We start from the raw sequence: 18,911 nt of genomic DNA, 5'->3' as shown, positions 1-18,911 counted from the left end.
TTTTTGCGGAAATCCCTGAAAACCAGTTATGTAAGACTGCTGACAAAAAGTTAGATCGCAGATTTTTATATTGAGTTCAAAAATTGATGTTTTATGCATTTTCCTTAAACTGTTAGTGGTGGTTTAAACTATAGAACATCAATTTTTAAACGGAAATATGAAAATTTACAATCTGATTTTTTGTCAGCAATCTTATATCATTGGTTTGCAGATATTTACGCAAATTTGCTCTTTCCAAGACAAAATAATAAACAAAAGGGCCCTGAAGGCCCTGTATCGCTCACCTGTTCCAATTCAAGTGTGAAATAAGTGTTTTCAGGGCAATGCCAATTGTGACAGGGGGAGGGAATAAGTGTTTTTCAGGGTGATGGAAAGTGCAATGAGAGGGGACTTAATTAAAACAAATTAAGGACTAGTTTTCAAAGCTACATGTTAAATATTAAAGTTGAAGGTATTACAGTTTTAGAGAATTTGAAATGTCAGTCTGGTGGTCTGCTACCTTTGAAAGGTTGGCTACTTGTCTTTGTTTGTACATTTTTATTTTCTGTTTTTGTTTTGGTTGGAGTATAAACATGAAAATTGTTTCATTTAATTCAGAATGTATTTTAGCAGTGAGTGTGATTAAAACACTTGTTCTACATGAAAATGCATGAAACATTGAAAATTTATTATACCTACTTTTTACTGCATCATGGAAGGACTTTTTTATTAAATTACAGAGTACATTTTCAATAAATCTGCATATAATCATGAGGTATGGAATCAAAACATTTATACCTGATGGAATCAAAAAATATATTACTTAGATCCTTCCTAGTGACCAAGTTTGTTTTTTTTTGATATCAGGGATGATTTTTTAATATCACGGATGACCCAGTTGCAAACCTTACCTTGCTGTAATAAGTACATTCTGACCAGGTTTCATATAGATAAAGTAGAAAATATGGCCTCAATAGTGTTTTAACAATGTTTTCCATGATTTTACTTCATAACTTAGTTTTTGAACTCAGGTTACCCAGTTTCAAACTTGACATAGACTTCATAAACACAAACATTCTGACATAGTTTTATGGTGATCATAGAGAGAATGTAAACTCTACAGTGTTTACAAAGTTTTATATGATTTGACCTTGTGGCCTGGGTTTTGACCTCTGATTACCAAGTTACTACCTCAAAATCATTAAAAATAGCATTCTGATCAAGTTCCATGAATATATGGTCATAAATGTGGCCCCTAGAGTGTTAACATGCTTTTCCTATTATTTGACCTGGTGACCTAGTTTTTGACCCCACATGAACCATATTCGAACTTGGCCAAGAACTAATCAATATGAACATTCTGATTAAGTTTCATGAACATACAGTCATAAATGTGACCTCTAGAGCGCTAACAAACTTTTCCTATGATATGACCTAATAACCAAGTTTTTGACCACAAATGACCCAGATTTAAAATTGACTTAAAGATAATTAATATATACATTCTGACTAAGTTTATTGAACATACAGTCATAAATATTACCTCCAGAGTGCTAACAAGCTTTTCCTATGATTTGACCTGGTGACCTAGTTTTTGACCACAAATGACCCAGATTTAAACTTGACTTAAAGATTATTAATATAAACATTCTGACTAACTTTAATGAAGATACAGTCATAAATGTGACCTCTAAGTGTTAACAAGCTTTTCCTTCAATTTGACCTGGTGACCTAGTTTGATTTGAACTTGACCTTGAGATTATTAATATTAACAATCTGACCAAATTTCCTGAAGATACAGTCATAAATGTGACCTCTATAGTGTTAGCAAGCTTTTCCTTTAATTTGACCTGGTGACCTAGTTTTTAACCTTTAGATGACCTAATATCGAACTCGCCCAAGATTTTAGTGAGGGTAACATGCTGACCAAGTTTCATTTAGATTGTGCCAAAATTGTGACCTCTAGAGTGTTAACAGTCAAATTGTTGACGACGGACGACGACGGATGACGAAGACGACGGACGACGACAGACGACGGACACAGGGTGATCACAATAGCTCACCTTCAGCACTGGTGAGCTAAAAGGTTGTAAAAATGGTATATCTGTGAGGGTGCAGCTTTAAACATGTATATCAACCACAGTTGAAAAGTTGTTGAAGGGTGTTTTGATGGTGTTGCAACTTATTTGAGGCATTGCAGGCCAGAGCATGGGATTGTATACCTAAATGTTATCTAACAGTGACCTTGATCCAAGGAGTCCAAAACACAACCTTATCAAAGGTCTCCATAAAATTTTAAGTAAACATGCCAACTTGCTCTAAAACCTTAACCTGATGCCAACATCCAAAGGCGAGTTGTATGGCCCTCCACATTATTTGAATAGTCAAGCCAATAAACTGTTATGTGAGTACCAGGTGTGACCATCACCTTTCTTCAATGATCGTCATTTAGCGTCTACACATAGTAAATATTTAATTGCAAAGCACATGTTAAGCTAGTTAATCTTAAATTTTACAGAATAAAGAACTGTGTGAAATATCTTATACTTGTTAAAAGTACAATTTTGTATCATGTTTACAAGCTGAAAATAACAAAAAAAAACTTCTGTAATTTATTTGTTAAAAGTGTTTGAGGTGGAAATGGGTCAAATTTCCTTCACACTAAAATAATGACCTATTTTATTGAAAACACAACATTCTTTAAACAAACATAGTAAAAAAAAAACTATATCTTAATTAAAAAAAAATATAATAAAGATTGCCAGTAGCCATGAATGCTTTATCATTGATTAAGAATTTTGCGACTGTTTTTTAAATAAATAATGCTACAAGACTTCATAATTTTATGTATAATTTAAATATTATGTAAGTACAAGATGCCAATGCAGTAACGCCGCATTAAAGCCGGAATTTTTTATTTGACGATGCAATTTTGCAAACCTAAAAGTTGAGCTAGTGACGTAGTATTTTTAACCAAAAAGACACATATCTATACTTATCAGAGATATCGTTCATACAAATAACCTGATCACCAGAAACTATTCCATTTGTGTGAGGAAAATTAAACATTTTATAAATACATCAGCTTTTCCAATAAGATCTGTCCCAGAGACCTAGTTTTTGACCCTAGATGACACACTTTATTATCTAAGATTTCATGTACACAAATATATTTTTAAAGTTAATTAAAATTTATTTTTTTGAAAAATATGGGTAGATAAGAAATTCATGATTGGGATGTGTGTTTATAAAATAGCAATTGAATTTATTTGTTGACTGATTTGATAGGTTTGGTAAGCATATAATTTTATGACATCGGGAAAATATTTCCTAAGATTTGACCTAGTGACCTAGTTTTTGAACTAAGGTGACCCATATTCACAAATGTTTAGGACAACATGTTCTCAAATATTCTGACCAAGTTTCATAAAGATTTGAGAAAAATTAATGAATTTTTATGATCGTGGAATTCTTTCTCCTAAGATTTGACCTTGTGACCTAGATTTTGACCGGGGATATTTAAGAACTATCAAGATACTATGCAGACAAATATTCTGACCAAGTTTCATCAAGTCTTAGATATGAAAAAAAAAGTTGAATTTATGATGTGGAAATATTCTTTTGTTAAGATTTGACCTAGTGTCCTAGATTTTGACCCGGGTAGACCCATTTTAAAAAATATGCAAGATATAATGCAGACAAGCATTCTGTCTATGTTTTATCAAGATTTTATAAAAATTGTTGAATTTATTACCGTGAAATATTTATTCTAAAGATTTGACCTAGTGATCTAGTTTTTGACCCGAGATGACCCATATTCATATATATTCAAGATAACATGCCGACAAACAGTCTGACCAAGTTTGATAACCATTGGATAAAAACTCTTGATTTTAGTAAATAAAATGAAAACTTAAATGCAGAATTGTTAATGCCCACCTGCCCGGTTTTCACCATTCTATAACCCGTAATTTTTCGAGGAAAAATCTGGCTAAAAATATACCAATTTAAAGATGGATGCCTTATACTTTTTGTTGAGTGTAAATACTTCTAAAGGCATCTTTAAGAGAAGTTTCCATGGTAAAATGTATTTGTTGTTTGCCTAAAATATGTTTTATTGTATAGGATGTTTTTCAAGAACACAAAGTTAAACCTGACAAATGATGTTGTAAGACATCAGATGGTCCTTAAAGCTCTCACTAACAATACATGCGAAATTTAAATGTACTAAAAATGCATCGGACAAAAAAGCAAGGCAATTACCTGACCGGTCTGGCTTGGCGTTCGTTAGATTTCCATTCTCCAAGTTTGTCCGCCATTTTTAGTATTACTAGGTCATTTTCACTTGTAAAACAGTCTTTTGCAACCAACACATGGAAAACAATAGTTATCTGTTGCCTACAAAATAAGAAGACATATATAGATTTCAAAACAATACTTTATGGCATTTTAAAAACAGGCTTTTTAAAGCCATCACAGTCTTACACTGAACCAAACAAGACCTTTCTCTGGAGTGAAGACTACCCCTGCATGCCACCTTGCATTAGAGAGTTATGTCCATAACTACAGGAGTGGCATCACCTCTATCAACAAACTCAACAAAAGGGCCATAATTGCCCAAATCGCTCACCTGATTAAAAGAGTTCAACCTTTGTAATCAATATAGCTTGATGCCTGGATAATAACTGATAAGACTTGACACAGTTGCCTGCACACTGCCAGGACTTGGTGATTGGCTGCACAATGACAGGATTTTGTTCAGTTGCTGCACACTGACAGGACTTGATATTTGACTGCACACTAACAGTACAGTACTTGGTACCGATACCTGCACACTAACAGGAACTTTTTTCAGTTGCCTGCACACTGACTGGACTTTGTTCAATTGCCTGCACATACACAGGACTTCATTCAATTGCCTGCACACTGACAAAACTATGTTAAATTGCTTGCACACTGGAAGAACTTTTAGTATAGATACACAAACAAGAAACAGTGCACCATCCAATAAAATCAATAAACTGCCTTAAGCTCTACAAATCAAATATCAGAACACATTCAGCACTTTCCACTCATATCATTGCTTTTTCCATCTAGGACAACATCACTTGCATCACATGTTCAAAACAAAAAAATCTTGAAATACATTAAGGCTTATTTACTATCCACACAGAAGATAAGATTGTAGCTTAAAATAATCTACATGAAGTTCAATTGAAAAGTCTAATTATTAAATTTATCATCAAGTAAAAATAAAATTTCTTCTAAAGAATAAAGTGTATAATAATAATTAGAATCTATGAACCTGAAAAAGAACAATAATTACTTTAGAAGTGACTATGTTGAAGGCTTAATAAAATTTAAATCTATTCCCTTGTTACTAAAAATAGAAAGTAGTGGAATCTCCAACAAAAAAGGGAGACCATAAAGCAAGACTTGCTGCCTTTGTTTCAAGAGTAAACTTTACATAACTATTAAATTTTAACATTTTGGCCATTTTGTTGTTGTTGTTGTTGTTGTTGTTGACCAATCATGACCCCTTGTTGTATTTTTGAAGAGGGTCACCCAAGGAAACTTTTTGTAAAGTTTAATTGAATTTGGACTGGTAGTTTTAGAGGAGATGTTTTTTAAAGCAAAACAGGAAGTCGACCATTTCATTGTTGTTGTTGATCAATCATGACCCCTTGTTGTATTTTTTGTAGATGGCCACCCAAGAAAGCTCCTGTAAAGTTTCATTGAATTTGGCCAGGTAGTTTCAGAGGAGAAGTTTTTTAAGCAATTGCTGACAGACGGATGCCGGACAAAGACCAATCACAATAGCTCACCTGAGCATGAAGTGCTCAAGTGCTCAAGGTGAGCTAAAAATAGCCAAAAATGTTAACAAGAGATCAACGAGGGTATATGCTCTACTGGCATGAGTATTTTTCTTATATACTGAACTCGCGTTCATAAGAAAGCAATCAGTGGACAAATGTATCACAAAGGGCAAAAGCTAACAAATAATACACAGCTATCTGTACAAAGTTGACTCCCTTAGAAAATACTGCATCATTTCAAGGTCAATAATCCAATCATACATTAGCAGATCTGGCTTGCATACGAATGGAACTAAGCTCTCATGGATATCTCACTTAAGTGCAATTAAGATATAATCAAAACTGAGGACTTTTTCATGTTCACAAGAAATTGTTGATGCATGGACACACGGACATCGCTTCTCATAAGCTCTTTTGGCATTTGGCCAGTAAAGCTAAACAAGAGGGCCATGATGGCCCTAAATCGCTCACCTGAGTAAAAGAGTTTAACCTTTGTTATTAATATAGCTTGTTTCTCAAAGAATATTGAACAAGAGCTGTCAAAGTATGTGACAAATGCCCCCCAATGTGACAATGATCTATGAACAAGTACATAAAAAGTTGATCTTGCCTTTATGTGTCAAATACATATTGCAAGTTATATTAAATTGCCTCTGAGCATAGAAAAAAAAACAATCATACTAAATGACAGCCAACACTCTTTATGTCCTCATATTCAGCATTCCATTGTGAATAAACACTTAGTGTATCTTTCACCTTAGAGGTAGGGACATGGGTCTTGCACACGACACGTTGTCTTGGTATGTCGAAAACATATGGCAAGTCATTTTAAAATCTGTCCATATAAGAGTAAGTCACAGCGCGGACACGACAGCCTATATTTTCCTTCAGGTTGCCATGGCAACCAGAGTTCTGCATGGAATTAATTTTTTTGAACAATTTTGAAAAAGCACCAACCAAGGATCATTCCTATGAAGTTTCATCAAAATTGTCCAAGCGGTTTAGGAGAAGAAGATGATTGTAACCAATTGTTGACACTTTTCCTTTAGGTTGCCATGTCAACCAGAGTTCTATATGGAATTAATTTCTTTGAACAATTTTGAAAAAGCACCAACCAAGGATCATTCCTATGAAGTTTCATCAAAATTGTCAAAGCGGTTTAGGAGAAGAAGATGATTATAACCAATTGTTGACATTTTCCTTTAGGTTGCCATGGCAACCGGGCCAAACAAAATTATGTGAACAAATTTAAGAGAGGTCCATGCAAGGACACTTCAAACCAAATTTGCTGAAGATCTATCAAGGGGTTCATGCGAAGAAAATGTTAAGTTTTTTTTACTAATTTTAGCTCTGGTGGCCCTTAAAAGGGGCCAAACAAAATTATTTGAAAAGACCTGACAGAGGCCCATGCTAGGATGCTTCAGACTTGAAGATCCATCAAGCAGTTAATAAGATCAAGTTGTATAAAGGTTTTTCTATTTTTTGCTCTGGTGACCCCTAAAAGGGGCCAAACAAAACCATTTGAACAAAGTTGAGAGAGGACCATGTAAGGATGCTACATATCAAGTATGGAGTCATTCTGACCTTTACTTTCAGAGGAAAAGATGTTTAAGTGACAAGACAATGTAAAAACAAATGACCCCTGAGCAAGGCCAATTTGACCCCGGGACAATAATTTGAATACCTTTGGTGTAGGTCCACTAGGTAATACTATATACCAAATATGAAAGCTCTTGGTCTTATATTTTGGAGAAGAGGATTTTTAAAGTTTTATTATATAAGACTATATAAAAATATTGAAAACCTAAGCCTATGAACACGGGGCGTGGCCAATTTTGACCCCAGGGCTAAAGTTTGAACAATCTTAATAGTGGTCCGATAAACGATGCTTCATACCAAATTTCTAAGGCCTTCGCCTTTTGGTTTTGGAGAAGAAGATTTTATAAGTTTTCATCATATACATATATAAGGAAACCCATGACCGCCCGGGTGGGGCCATTTTTTGACCCCAGGGCCAAAGATTGAACAATATTGGTACAAGTCAACTAGATGATATATCATGCCAAATATCTAAGCTCTTGTCACTACTTGATTTTACGTGTGTATCTATATATGTATATTTGTTATTAATTGTTGTATGTGGCCCATATTGAAAATTGGTATGTGTACTAAAAATGTTATCCAGTTTAAATTAAGACGTTACTTGTCTTTGTGAGTTCGGAGAAGATTTTTTAAGTTTTCACTATAACACATATAGAGAAAACCCATCAGCCCAGGGGTGTGGCCAATTTTGACCCCAGGGCCATAATTTGAACAAACTTTGTAGAGGTCTACTAGATGATGAATCATGCCAAATATCTAAGCTCTAAGCCACGTAAGTTCAGAGGAGATGATTTTTGAAGTTTTAACTATAAACATGTAGAGAAAACCCATGACCCCCGAAGGGGGTGGGGCCAATTTTGACCCCAAGGCCATAATTTGAACAATCTTTGTAGAGGTCCACTAGACGATGAATCATGCCAAATATCTAAGCTCTAGTCCAAGTAAGTTCAGAGGAGAAGATTTTTGAAGTTTTAACTATAAACATATAGAGAATACCCTAACCCCCCTGGGCGGGGCCAATTTTGACCCCAAGGCCATAATTCGAACAATCTTTGTAGAGGTCCACTAGACGATGAATCAAGCCAAATATCTAAGCTCTAAGCAACGTAAGTTCAGAGGAGATTTTTGATTTTTTTTTAATATAAACATATAGAGAAAACCCATGACCACCCAGGGGCGGGGCCAATTTTGACCACAGGGCCATAATTTGAACAATCTTAGTAGAGGTCCACTAGACGATGAATCATGCCAAATATCTAAGCTCTAGTCCAAGTAAGTTAAGAGGAGAAGATTTTTGAAGTTTTAACTATAAACATATCAAGTATACCCATGACCCCCCCGGGGCAGGGCCAATTTTGACCCCAGGGCCATAATTTGAACAATCTTTGTAGAGGTCCACTTGACGATGAATCATGCCAAATATCTAAGCTCTAGTCCAAGTAAGTTAAGAGGAGAAGATTTTTGAAGTTTTAACTATAAACATATCAAGTATACCCATGACCCCCCGGGGCGGGGCCAATTTTGACCCCAAGACAATAATTTGAACAATCTTTGTAGAGGTCCACTAGACGATGAATCATGCCAAATATCTAAGCTCCAGTCCAAGTAAGTTCAAAGGAGAAGATTTTTGAAGTTTTCACTATAAACATATAGAGAATACCCTAACCCCCCGGGGCGGGGCCAATTTTGACCCCAAGGCCATAATTTGAACAATCTTTGTAGAGGTCCACTAGACGATGAATCATGCCAAATATCTAAGCTCTAGTCCAAGTAAGTTAAGAGGAGAAGATTTTTGAAGTTTTAACTATAAACATATCAAGTATACCCATGACCCCCCCGGGCGGGGCCAATTTTGACCCCAAGGCCATAATTTGAACAATCTTTGTAGAGGTCCACTAGACGATGAATCATGCCAAATATCTAAGCTCTAGTCCAAGTAAGTTAAGAGGAGAAGATTTTTGAAGTTTTAACTATAAACATATCAAGTATACCCATGACCCCCCGGGGCGGGGCCAATTTTGACCCCAAGGCCATAATTTGAACAATCTTTGTAGAGGTCCACTAGACAATGAATCATGCCAAATATCTAAGCTCTAGTCCAAGTAAGTTCAAAGGAGAAGATTTTTTAAGTTCTCACTATAAACATATAGAGAAAACCCATGACCCCCCGGGGCGGAGCCAATTTTGACCCCAAGGCCATAATTTGAACAATCTTTGTAGAGGTCCACTAGACGATGAATCATGCCAAATATCTAAGCTCTAGTCCAAGTAAGTTCAGAGGAGAAGATTTTTGAAGTTTTAACTATAAACATATAGAGCATACCCATGACCCCCTGGGGCGGGGCCAATTTTGACCCCAGGGCCATAATTTGAACAAACTTTGTAGAGGTCCACTAGACGATGAATCATGACAAATATCTAAGCTCTAGGCCAAGTAAGTTCAGAGGAGAAGATTTTTTAAGTTTTTACTATAAACATATAGAGAAAACCCATGACCCCCCGAGGCGGGGCCAATTTTGACCCAAGGGCCATAATTTGAACAATCTTGGTAGAGGACCATTTGGTGATCCTACCTACCATATATCAACGGCCTAAGCCTTGTGGTTTGGGAGAAGAAGATTTTTAAAGTTTTTCCTTTCCATTGCCATGGCAACCAGAGTTCTGCATGGAATTCAATTCTTTGAACAATTTTCAAAGGGGACCACCCAAGGAACATTCCTGTAAAGTTTGGATGAAATTTGCTAAGCGGTTTATGAGGAGATGTCGTTTAAAGTAAAAGTTTACGGACGGACGACGGGCGGACGGACGACGGACGCCGGACAAATTGTGATCACAAATGCTCACCTTGTCACTATGTGACAGGTGAGCTAAAAACACAAAATTAATACACGTCGAAATGACCATAGGTCACAAAAAAATACACATGCCATACGGTAAGATTTTACTTCACAATGATCATTGGCAATCAAGAACAAGTAACATAAGCTCTGAAGAGCTTTAAAGCCCAGATCATATGTACAGTTGCAAAATCTGCTATGAACATGTGATTAAGAACCATTCACCATTCTTGGGTTATAATCTTTATTACCGTCAACAAAGCTCAGAGTGGGGATCGAAACCCAGGACCCTCTGATTCAGAGATTGATACGCTAACCACTGGGTCAGCTCCACCAATAGTGGAAATAATTGCTAAGTACAGAGTTATACCTTTTATACCTTTTAAACTGTAAGGCGTTAGCTACACTTACTCAAATATAGCAAAAAGTATAAAATCATATTCAAGGGCACATAACTCTCAAGACAAAATGGCTGTGGATAAAGAAAAATATGCCTGGCATTACTATGCATCATGGTAGTAATGATGGTTGTTATGATGCTTACCTACATGGTAAACTCTGTAGGAGTAGTTAGCTCAACTTTTCACAACTCACGGAACAACATACAGACAGTGTGGCTCCAATATTCACATATTTAAACTTTGTTTGTTGCGGTATTGTAACATTAATAATAATATATTTATTATTATATTATGTGAAATACTTGAATATAAACATACTTATTCTGCTGGTTCTTGCTAGCCAGATTGATCTGCAAATAAACATTAAAAGGGTTGTGCAAAAGACACTTTGCAATAAAAAAAGTTGGATTATTGAGGTTAAAATTATCTTATTGAGCAGTGGATATTAAAATACTAAAATGTGCACAATAGTGAATGGCATACCACTTTAACAATAAAAGTGGATAACATATCAATTAAAAGTTGTCACAGAGTCAGCACGCTCCACTATAACACCACCTATTAGTTTAAAGAGTGCAAGGTATTACAGTGAACCATTAAAGGACCAATGTACAATTAGCTTTATTCAAAACCGTAGGCAGACAGTGGCATACCTACATACAGGCCTTGTAGGCCTAGGCCTACAACTTTTTTGAAAAATGACAAAATCTAAATAACCCAAAGATGCAATAAAAACTAATTTTATTTTTAACTTAAGGCCACTCCTTTTTTATTTTTTGGTTTACAAGATTTTTTGGAAAAAATGTCCACCGGGTGGTCGAGAAAAAAAAGAAAAAAAAAAGGAAAAAAAATCACAATCAGGGTGAAAATCAGAGTACAACATAAAAACATTGAAAATTTATATCATTTAATTATCATTTTAAATTTTTAAACTGCTATTAATGCGTGTTTTAATACACTCAAAGTTCTAATCTATCTCACATACTGTGCATATAAAACATCAATGAAATTGACTATAAAACATGTTTACATACATGTATAAACTACACTTTTATCAAAGATTCATTGAATATCACTCAGCAAGACATTTGTTTAGCTTTAATGGTATGCTAAAGCAAAAGTGAATGCAGAACACTTAAAAACTGACCAATATTAAATTGAAAAAAAAGAGAAGGCAAATTTATCGCATTAAAATACACAAAAATTGCACAGTATTAAAACAATACATTACATTTTCTAAACATTCGTCATTGTTTTAGTTATTTCAATATTGTAAAATGTCAATAAAGTGAAAATAATTACCAAATAAAGAAGTAACATTGTATGAAGACATTTGAGCTTTAATATTGTGAAAACAATTCCTGAAAAAATAAAAACCAAACTAGACCTAGATTTGAGTTTTAATAACCCTTACCATGCGGGGTCCTAGTTGTGTGTAACCCGATCCATGCTAAGTCCGGATATATTTGGACCGGGATAATTAACATGGGATGTTCACCAAATCCATTTCAAATTCAAATCTTGCAGCAAATTACCACATCAGTACATAAAAATCACAAAGCAAAATAATAAATCTAGCATGTGACTTAACTTTATGTACCAATGATAGCAAACTGACAGAGAAATCCATAATTATGTATCAGATATTTTCATCTTCTCCAAACTCCGCCATTTTGTGTATACATGCATTCACAGGGCATCTATACTTCATGCATGTTTTTGTTTTTTTCATTTTAAACAGTATTCCTTGGTTACAACAACAAACCTCATTTATAGTGAAATATCAATTTCATTACAAATTGAAATGGACTTATTCAAAATAGTTTTCCGTGTTGTTTTATCCACAGGGGCAGGTTGCGTTGTTTTGACACACCACGCCCCCGTCCATCTTTTTTTATCAAAATTTTTTTTAATCAAATTTTAGTAAGAATATGATGTGGTAACTGTAACTTGTGAAAATTGGCACAAAAAAAAAAAAATAATAATATTTTTTTTTATTTTATTATCTTTGTACTTTATTTTTATCTTCATTACTAAGATAATAAAATAAAAATAAAAATGGTGTGTCAAAACAACGCAACCTGCCCCTGTGGTTTTATCTAAACATTTTGCACATAACTCGCAGAATTAGTAAATGGCATTGACACATGTGTTCAACTCTTTCATTATTTTTACTCTACTATTAACCCAAACATGAATGAACATGTTATCTAAAATAAACACAAGCTTTACATTGACTCAATGACAAGTTTTTCCAAACCATTCTGTGATTTAAAATCCATAAACACCACCGACCAAACTTGTAAAACTAGGTCAATGGTGTCAACTTAGAAATTTTACTTTCGATTTCACCACTCACACTTAGTGCACTGTTTTTTGATATTTAACCATAAAATGTTAAGAAATGTTTTTTCTCACACATAATTTACAGATATTTGTGTCTACTAATTCGATGGCAGCCGTTGACACTTTTATTTTTTATCTATAAACAACAATATTTTCATGACCTAAATTGGCGGGGGAAAAAACAACAATCATGTGACAGTTATTGTTTGGGTCGGCTTTTAAATTTGCCAATGTTTATTGCTATTGCTATTTTAACAACTCCTGCATATTTTAATTAATTATGTCATACAAATAATGATGGTAATAATGCTATCGTCAATTCCCCCATTGCCAACAGCACTGCCATAACAGTTGACTGGCTCACATGCTATCAATATTAATTGGCAAATACGGCTACGGAACAACTAACCAGTCGAGATCTACTGCATTCGTACTCTTATCTATTCGGGTTTTTTATCGTTTCACACCAAACTCAATACGGTCGGGAAAATAATTTTGAAAAAAGAAGTGAAATTCATTTATTTTTTTGTACATTTCAGAAAATTAGACCCAATTAAACCAATTTATATAAAAGTAGTGGCCTAAGGTTGGTGTTTATTGAAACTACGTACAGGATGTATACCTTGATTTTATTGTAATCTTTGCAAATATAATTGTGTGTGTTAAATGCACATATAAAAGTCCCCAAACTCAAATAGAACAATCGTGCCTACAAGTTATTTTAGGCCTGGCTATGCCCCTGGCAGAATTCTAAGATAAATAATTACAAAGAGGCATTTTTGCATTATATGCAAGATAGAGTTATCATACTTGATTGTATAATGTTTCAATGTAATACATCATGAAGTTGCTCAGTTATTGACTTATAAGAGCCTTTAACATAAAAACCTTAACCAGAATTTTAAAGTTGAATTATAAAGTGGCAAAATTAAAATTATATGAAAGGGTTATTTTTTCTTGATAATAAAAAAGGTTGGTTGGTTGTATAAAGTTTTAATACAATCAATACATAATGCTGAAATATTAACTTAAATGTAGTTACATGCGAAACCTTAACCAGAACGCAGTTGAATAATAAAAGGCCATTATCTATGAAAAATACAGTTGTCTTACTTGCTTATTTAAGTAGGTTAGATGGTTGAGTACTGTTCTATAAATGCGCTACATCAAGTAGTTACTACTGAGAAATCAACATAATTATGTGTGCTTTAATCCAAAACCTTTACCAGTACAACTATCATTAATTTCTTGTGAAAACAATTATTGCGTGCCTTCTCCTTATCTCCTTATGCATGTGTATGTTCCATTGTAAATATTTGTAAATATTGTTTGTCCTCATGGGCCGTAAGGCTTATTGGATGTGAAATAAATCTTCTTCTTCTATATATATTTGTTGAGATATTAACTACAATGTCGTTCATGCAAAGCCTAATAGACAAGAGCAGTCATAGACAGCTATATCCCCCGCCTCATGGGGGCATTTTTTGTAACAAAAGTCAATCAATGGTAAGGGTAGTTTCTCAGGAACATAAGAACTGCGTAAAATAAAAGAAAGGGCAATAACTCTTTCAAAAATGGCCGAATCCCGAAAGCCTGACAATATGCGCTGCATGACTATATAGTCATCAATCTGTGAAAGTTTGGTAGAAATCGCATGAAACCATAAGAGGAGTTGCGAAGAAACCAAATTTAAATGTAAAATAAAGAAAGGGCAATAACTCTTTCAAAAATAGTCGAATCCCGAAAGCCCGACAATATGCGCTGTGTGACTATATAGTCATCAATCTGTGAAAGTTTGGTAGAAATCGCATGAAACCATAAGAGGAGTTGCAAAGAAACCAAATTTAAATGTAAAATAAAGAAAGGGCAATAACTCTTTCAAAAATAGTCAAATCCCGAAAGCCCGACAATATGCGCTGCATGACTATATAGTCATCAATCTGTGAAAGTTTGGTAGAAATCGCATGAAACCATAAGAGGAGTTGCGAAGAAACCAAATTTAAATGTAAAATAAAGAAAGGGCAATAACTCTTTCAAAAAAAGTCGAATCCCGAAAGCCCGAAAATATGCCCTGCATGACTATATAGTCATCAATCTGTGAAAGTTTGGTAGAAATCGCATGAAAAACGTAAGAGGATTTGCCATGAAACCAATTTTAAATTTAAAATAAACAAAGGGCAATTACTCTTTCAAAAATAGTCAAATCGCAAAAGCCAGACAATGTGCGCTGCTTCACTTTATGATTATCAATCTGTGAAAGTTTGGTAGAAATCGCATGAAAAATGTAAGAGGAGTTGCGAAGAAACCAATTTTAAATGTAAACTAAGCAAAAGGTAATAACTCTTCAAAAATGGTCGAATCGGGAAAGACCGACAATATGCGCTGCTCCACTTTATGATCATCAATCTGTGAAAGTTTGGTAGAAATCGCATGAGAAATGTAAGAGGAGATGCAAAGAAATAAATGTGGGACGAACGGACATACGCACGCACACACAGACGAACGGAATCGCGCCTACCATTACTATATCCACTCGCCTTTTCAAGGCGGGGGATAAAAATGGTTGAATAGTGAAGGGCTTATGCAAGATAGAGTATCAAATAGTTTGAACAGTTGGAAACACACATCAAAAGTCTGAGATATTAACCTGTGTGTTTATATTTGCGTTAAATACAAGAAATAGTTCCATTTATTTATTAATTAAGTTCACTGTATAACGTTGCAATGCCATACAGGATGTATTTGCTGAGATATTAACTAAAATGGGGTTATATGCAAAACAGAATAAAATAGGGTGGAATTATACGCAAGATAGAGTTTCAAGTTATCTTGATTAATCAAGTAGGTTAAATAGTTGAGAGCACATGTCGTAAGTTTCAATGCAATACATTATGTAGTTGCTGAGATATTAACTGAAATGTGGGTAGATGCAAAGCGTTAATAATAATTTTTAAGTCAAATAATAAATGGCAATAATATGCATATTATGCAAAATAGAGTTATCCTACGTGGTTAATTAAATAGGTTTGAAGGTTGAGTTTCATTATATAAAGTTTCAATGCAATAGATCAAGAACTAAATTAGTGGTTGCTGAGATATTAACCTATCGCCTTGGTCACGATATAATGACAATTTTCTTTTTGCTGTTGTTACGTTGTAATTTTCTTAACATGTTATGTTAAAATTGTCTTTTTTATGTCTCATGATATGCAGAATATATCTGTCGACTCAACTTATACAGACGTCCATCGCTTGATTTGACGCGTTTTCTAATTTCAACCTCCAAATAGCCAAAATGTGGCTAAAAACTGTCGTTACAACGTTTCATTTCAAAATTACCACTTTTTTAATATAAAAAACAAAAAATACTGGAAAATAATTGTATCAGATATCTTGAGCATTGAGTAAGCAATTTAGTCTTCTTTCTGTAGCTGGTTATTTCATTTAAATTGCATAAAAACTGACGGAGTACTACTAAAATAACTGAACCCACCATTTCGTTACCAAAATCTGGCTTTTTCAATTCAGGGATACAAAATGGCCAAAATTTCTTAGCAATATGGTATTTTGTGAAAATATGACCCTCAATTGGAAGAACTACAACTCATTTATCAATAGCAATAAGAAATTTATACATAATACCTACATTACCAAATTTATTATACGCCTGAGTATGCACCCAAAAATACAGAAAATTTTGTCCCATCCGTAGACGCATGTTTTTCCCAGCAAGGAATATGCTTAGCATATAACCAACCAGGCAGATTTTGCATTTCCATTCAGTGACCAAATATATTATTTGTTGCATCAATATCTGATTGTAATTTGTAAATATGAAGCTCAACATGTCAATGTCCCATCCGTAGACACCATGTCCCATCCGTAGACACACATAAAATGCTCAAAATTTGTATATTAAGCGAAAAGAACCACTTTCCTTTGACAGAAATGTAGCACATATTCAAACCTAGGCAATGGATTACCAAAAACAACTCATTACCTTTGTATTTTCATTTTTCCACTTCTATATGTTGCTAAAAACATTGAAATTCATGCATTAACTTATTTTTTTCTATAGTGTGTATGTTTGGGAATTAAAATAAGTAGCCAAAATACAGGATGGATTATGTTGTTTTAGCCAGACATAAAGAGGCCTATTAGAAATTTATTTATGGTTAAGAAAATGAAGTACAGTAAAGCTGGTAAATGTCTACGGATGGGACATTTAAATCACGCTATGTACGAAATGTCCATTTATAAATTCAGGTGTGACTAGAATTAACATTAATACAAAAATGGACAAGCAGAGAAATAAAAACCATTCAAATATACCTGAAATTGACATTAATGTAAGTGCAAAAGCCCTAACAATGAAAAGATACAGGGGAAAACTGAAAAATGAAAGAAATGAAAAATATGATGAAATGAAGAGGAAAGATGCTGAAAGGAAAAACACATGATAGGCAAATTGACAAAGGGAGAAAAAGAAAGTGATCCAAGAGAAACCAAAAAACAATAATAAATATGGAGAGAAAAAAAATAAAATTAAGCTTGCCAAAAAGAAAGAAGGTGCAGACAATATCACAAACAAAACTAATGGAGAAAACCGGACTCCTAGACAGACACCGTGTAACAATAAGAATAGAGAAATGAAAGAAAATGAAAGCCTGAAAAAGAAGAAGAATGTGCTTAAAGATGCTTAAAGTACAGAATAGGACGATGGGGATAAAACTTAAAACAATACAGTGAAAATAGTCTTTCAACAGACCAAGATACTACAAACATTGATCAAACAAAAACAGATGGTACAATAGACAACGATAATATTAACAGATCCAGAACAGCCACAAATTCAGCTGAAATATAAGTAATGAGATGTGTGAGCCTCCATTTAATTCAAGAAGCAAGAAGTACAAAATATAGAGCAATATCAAAAGTAAAAGAAAGTATGCCTACAACACCAAAGCGTAAAACAAGAGTGTAAGAAAAACTGATAGAGTATGTCACCAACGATAAGAAGAAATTTGGAAGAAAAGGGTGTTATTTTACCAAAGATTGCTAGAAGAAATTTAAAGCTGAGCGAAACAGTCAATATGAACAACATTAAAGAAGAATACAGGATGTGAAATTGAGTCATGGAGGGACTTAACAAGAAAAGAAGACAGAATACAACAATGTGTTGCAATGTGTGCTTGATAGGAATATAACCAAATACCATACTAGCTTTGGTAGTGGGATTGCTTCCTTCCTACAAGTTAGGCGACCAACAGGGAAAATAGACAACACCAATGGAAAGAAGTGGAAACTAAAACCAAGAAAGACAAGGATAGATAGGCTGACTGCAGGAACTGTTATTTGTCAGTAGATGTGTCCGGAAAAGTACCGAATAAAAAAGATGTCAAGTTACTCGATGGAGAGAAATCCAATCTCAAGTAATGACAATGACCTTGGCCGAGGCATATGAATTATTTATTTTCTGGAGTTCTTAAGTAGTTAAGAAAAGGTCATTGACAAAATGTCATTTTTACATATGATTCAGAACAGTTTCTCAGTTTTGGAGTATATATATCAGTCATCAGGGCTTTTTCTGCCCATTTTTGAAAAAGGATCCTAGACATTTTGGGAAAATTTGCGTCACAATTATGCCTAAATTGGGAAAATTTACAGTTAAAATAACAAGCTTTTCAGTCTCCTGCAAATGAGGAAATTATTAAATATAAGTTTATTTTCCCTTTCAAAAGCCCTAAAACAGCTGGAATCTTAATTCTTGGGTGTAAATATTTATTGCAATGAATCATGACAGATACTAATTTTTCATTTCAAATGATCTCTGAATGTGATGCAAATCAATGATTTCTGAATTCAGTTATCCCCAAAACTTTACATCACCTAATTTTAGGATGTTGAATGAACCGGTACAGGTAAAAACA

General features: G+C 34.1%; 1 protein-coding gene across 5 annotated transcripts in view; it reads right to left on the bottom strand.

Annotated features, from left to right (window-relative positions):
• Positions 1-18,911, bottom strand: part of LOC128237275 (E3 ubiquitin-protein ligase rnf213-alpha-like) — a 123,267-nt gene that overhangs the window by 90,501 nt on the left and 13,855 nt on the right. For all 5 annotated transcript variants that reach the window (XM_052952644.1, XM_052952645.1, XM_052952642.1 and 2 more), the window contains exons 4-5: positions 10,954-10,985; positions 4,243-4,377 (exon numbers count right to left, since the gene is read on the bottom strand). In XM_052952644.1, the coding sequence (XP_052808604.1) occupies positions 4,243-4,377; positions 10,954-10,985 (167 nt within the window). The remainder of the gene's footprint in view (positions 1-4,242; positions 4,378-10,953; positions 10,986-18,911) is intronic.

The sequence above is a fragment of the Mya arenaria genome, chromosome 6 (genome assembly GCF_026914265.1).
Source record: "Mya arenaria isolate MELC-2E11 chromosome 6, ASM2691426v1".
NCBI classification, from domain to species: Eukaryota; Metazoa; Mollusca; class Bivalvia; order Myida; family Myidae; genus Mya; species Mya arenaria.
This window is presented reverse-complemented; position numbering and strand designations above follow the sequence as displayed.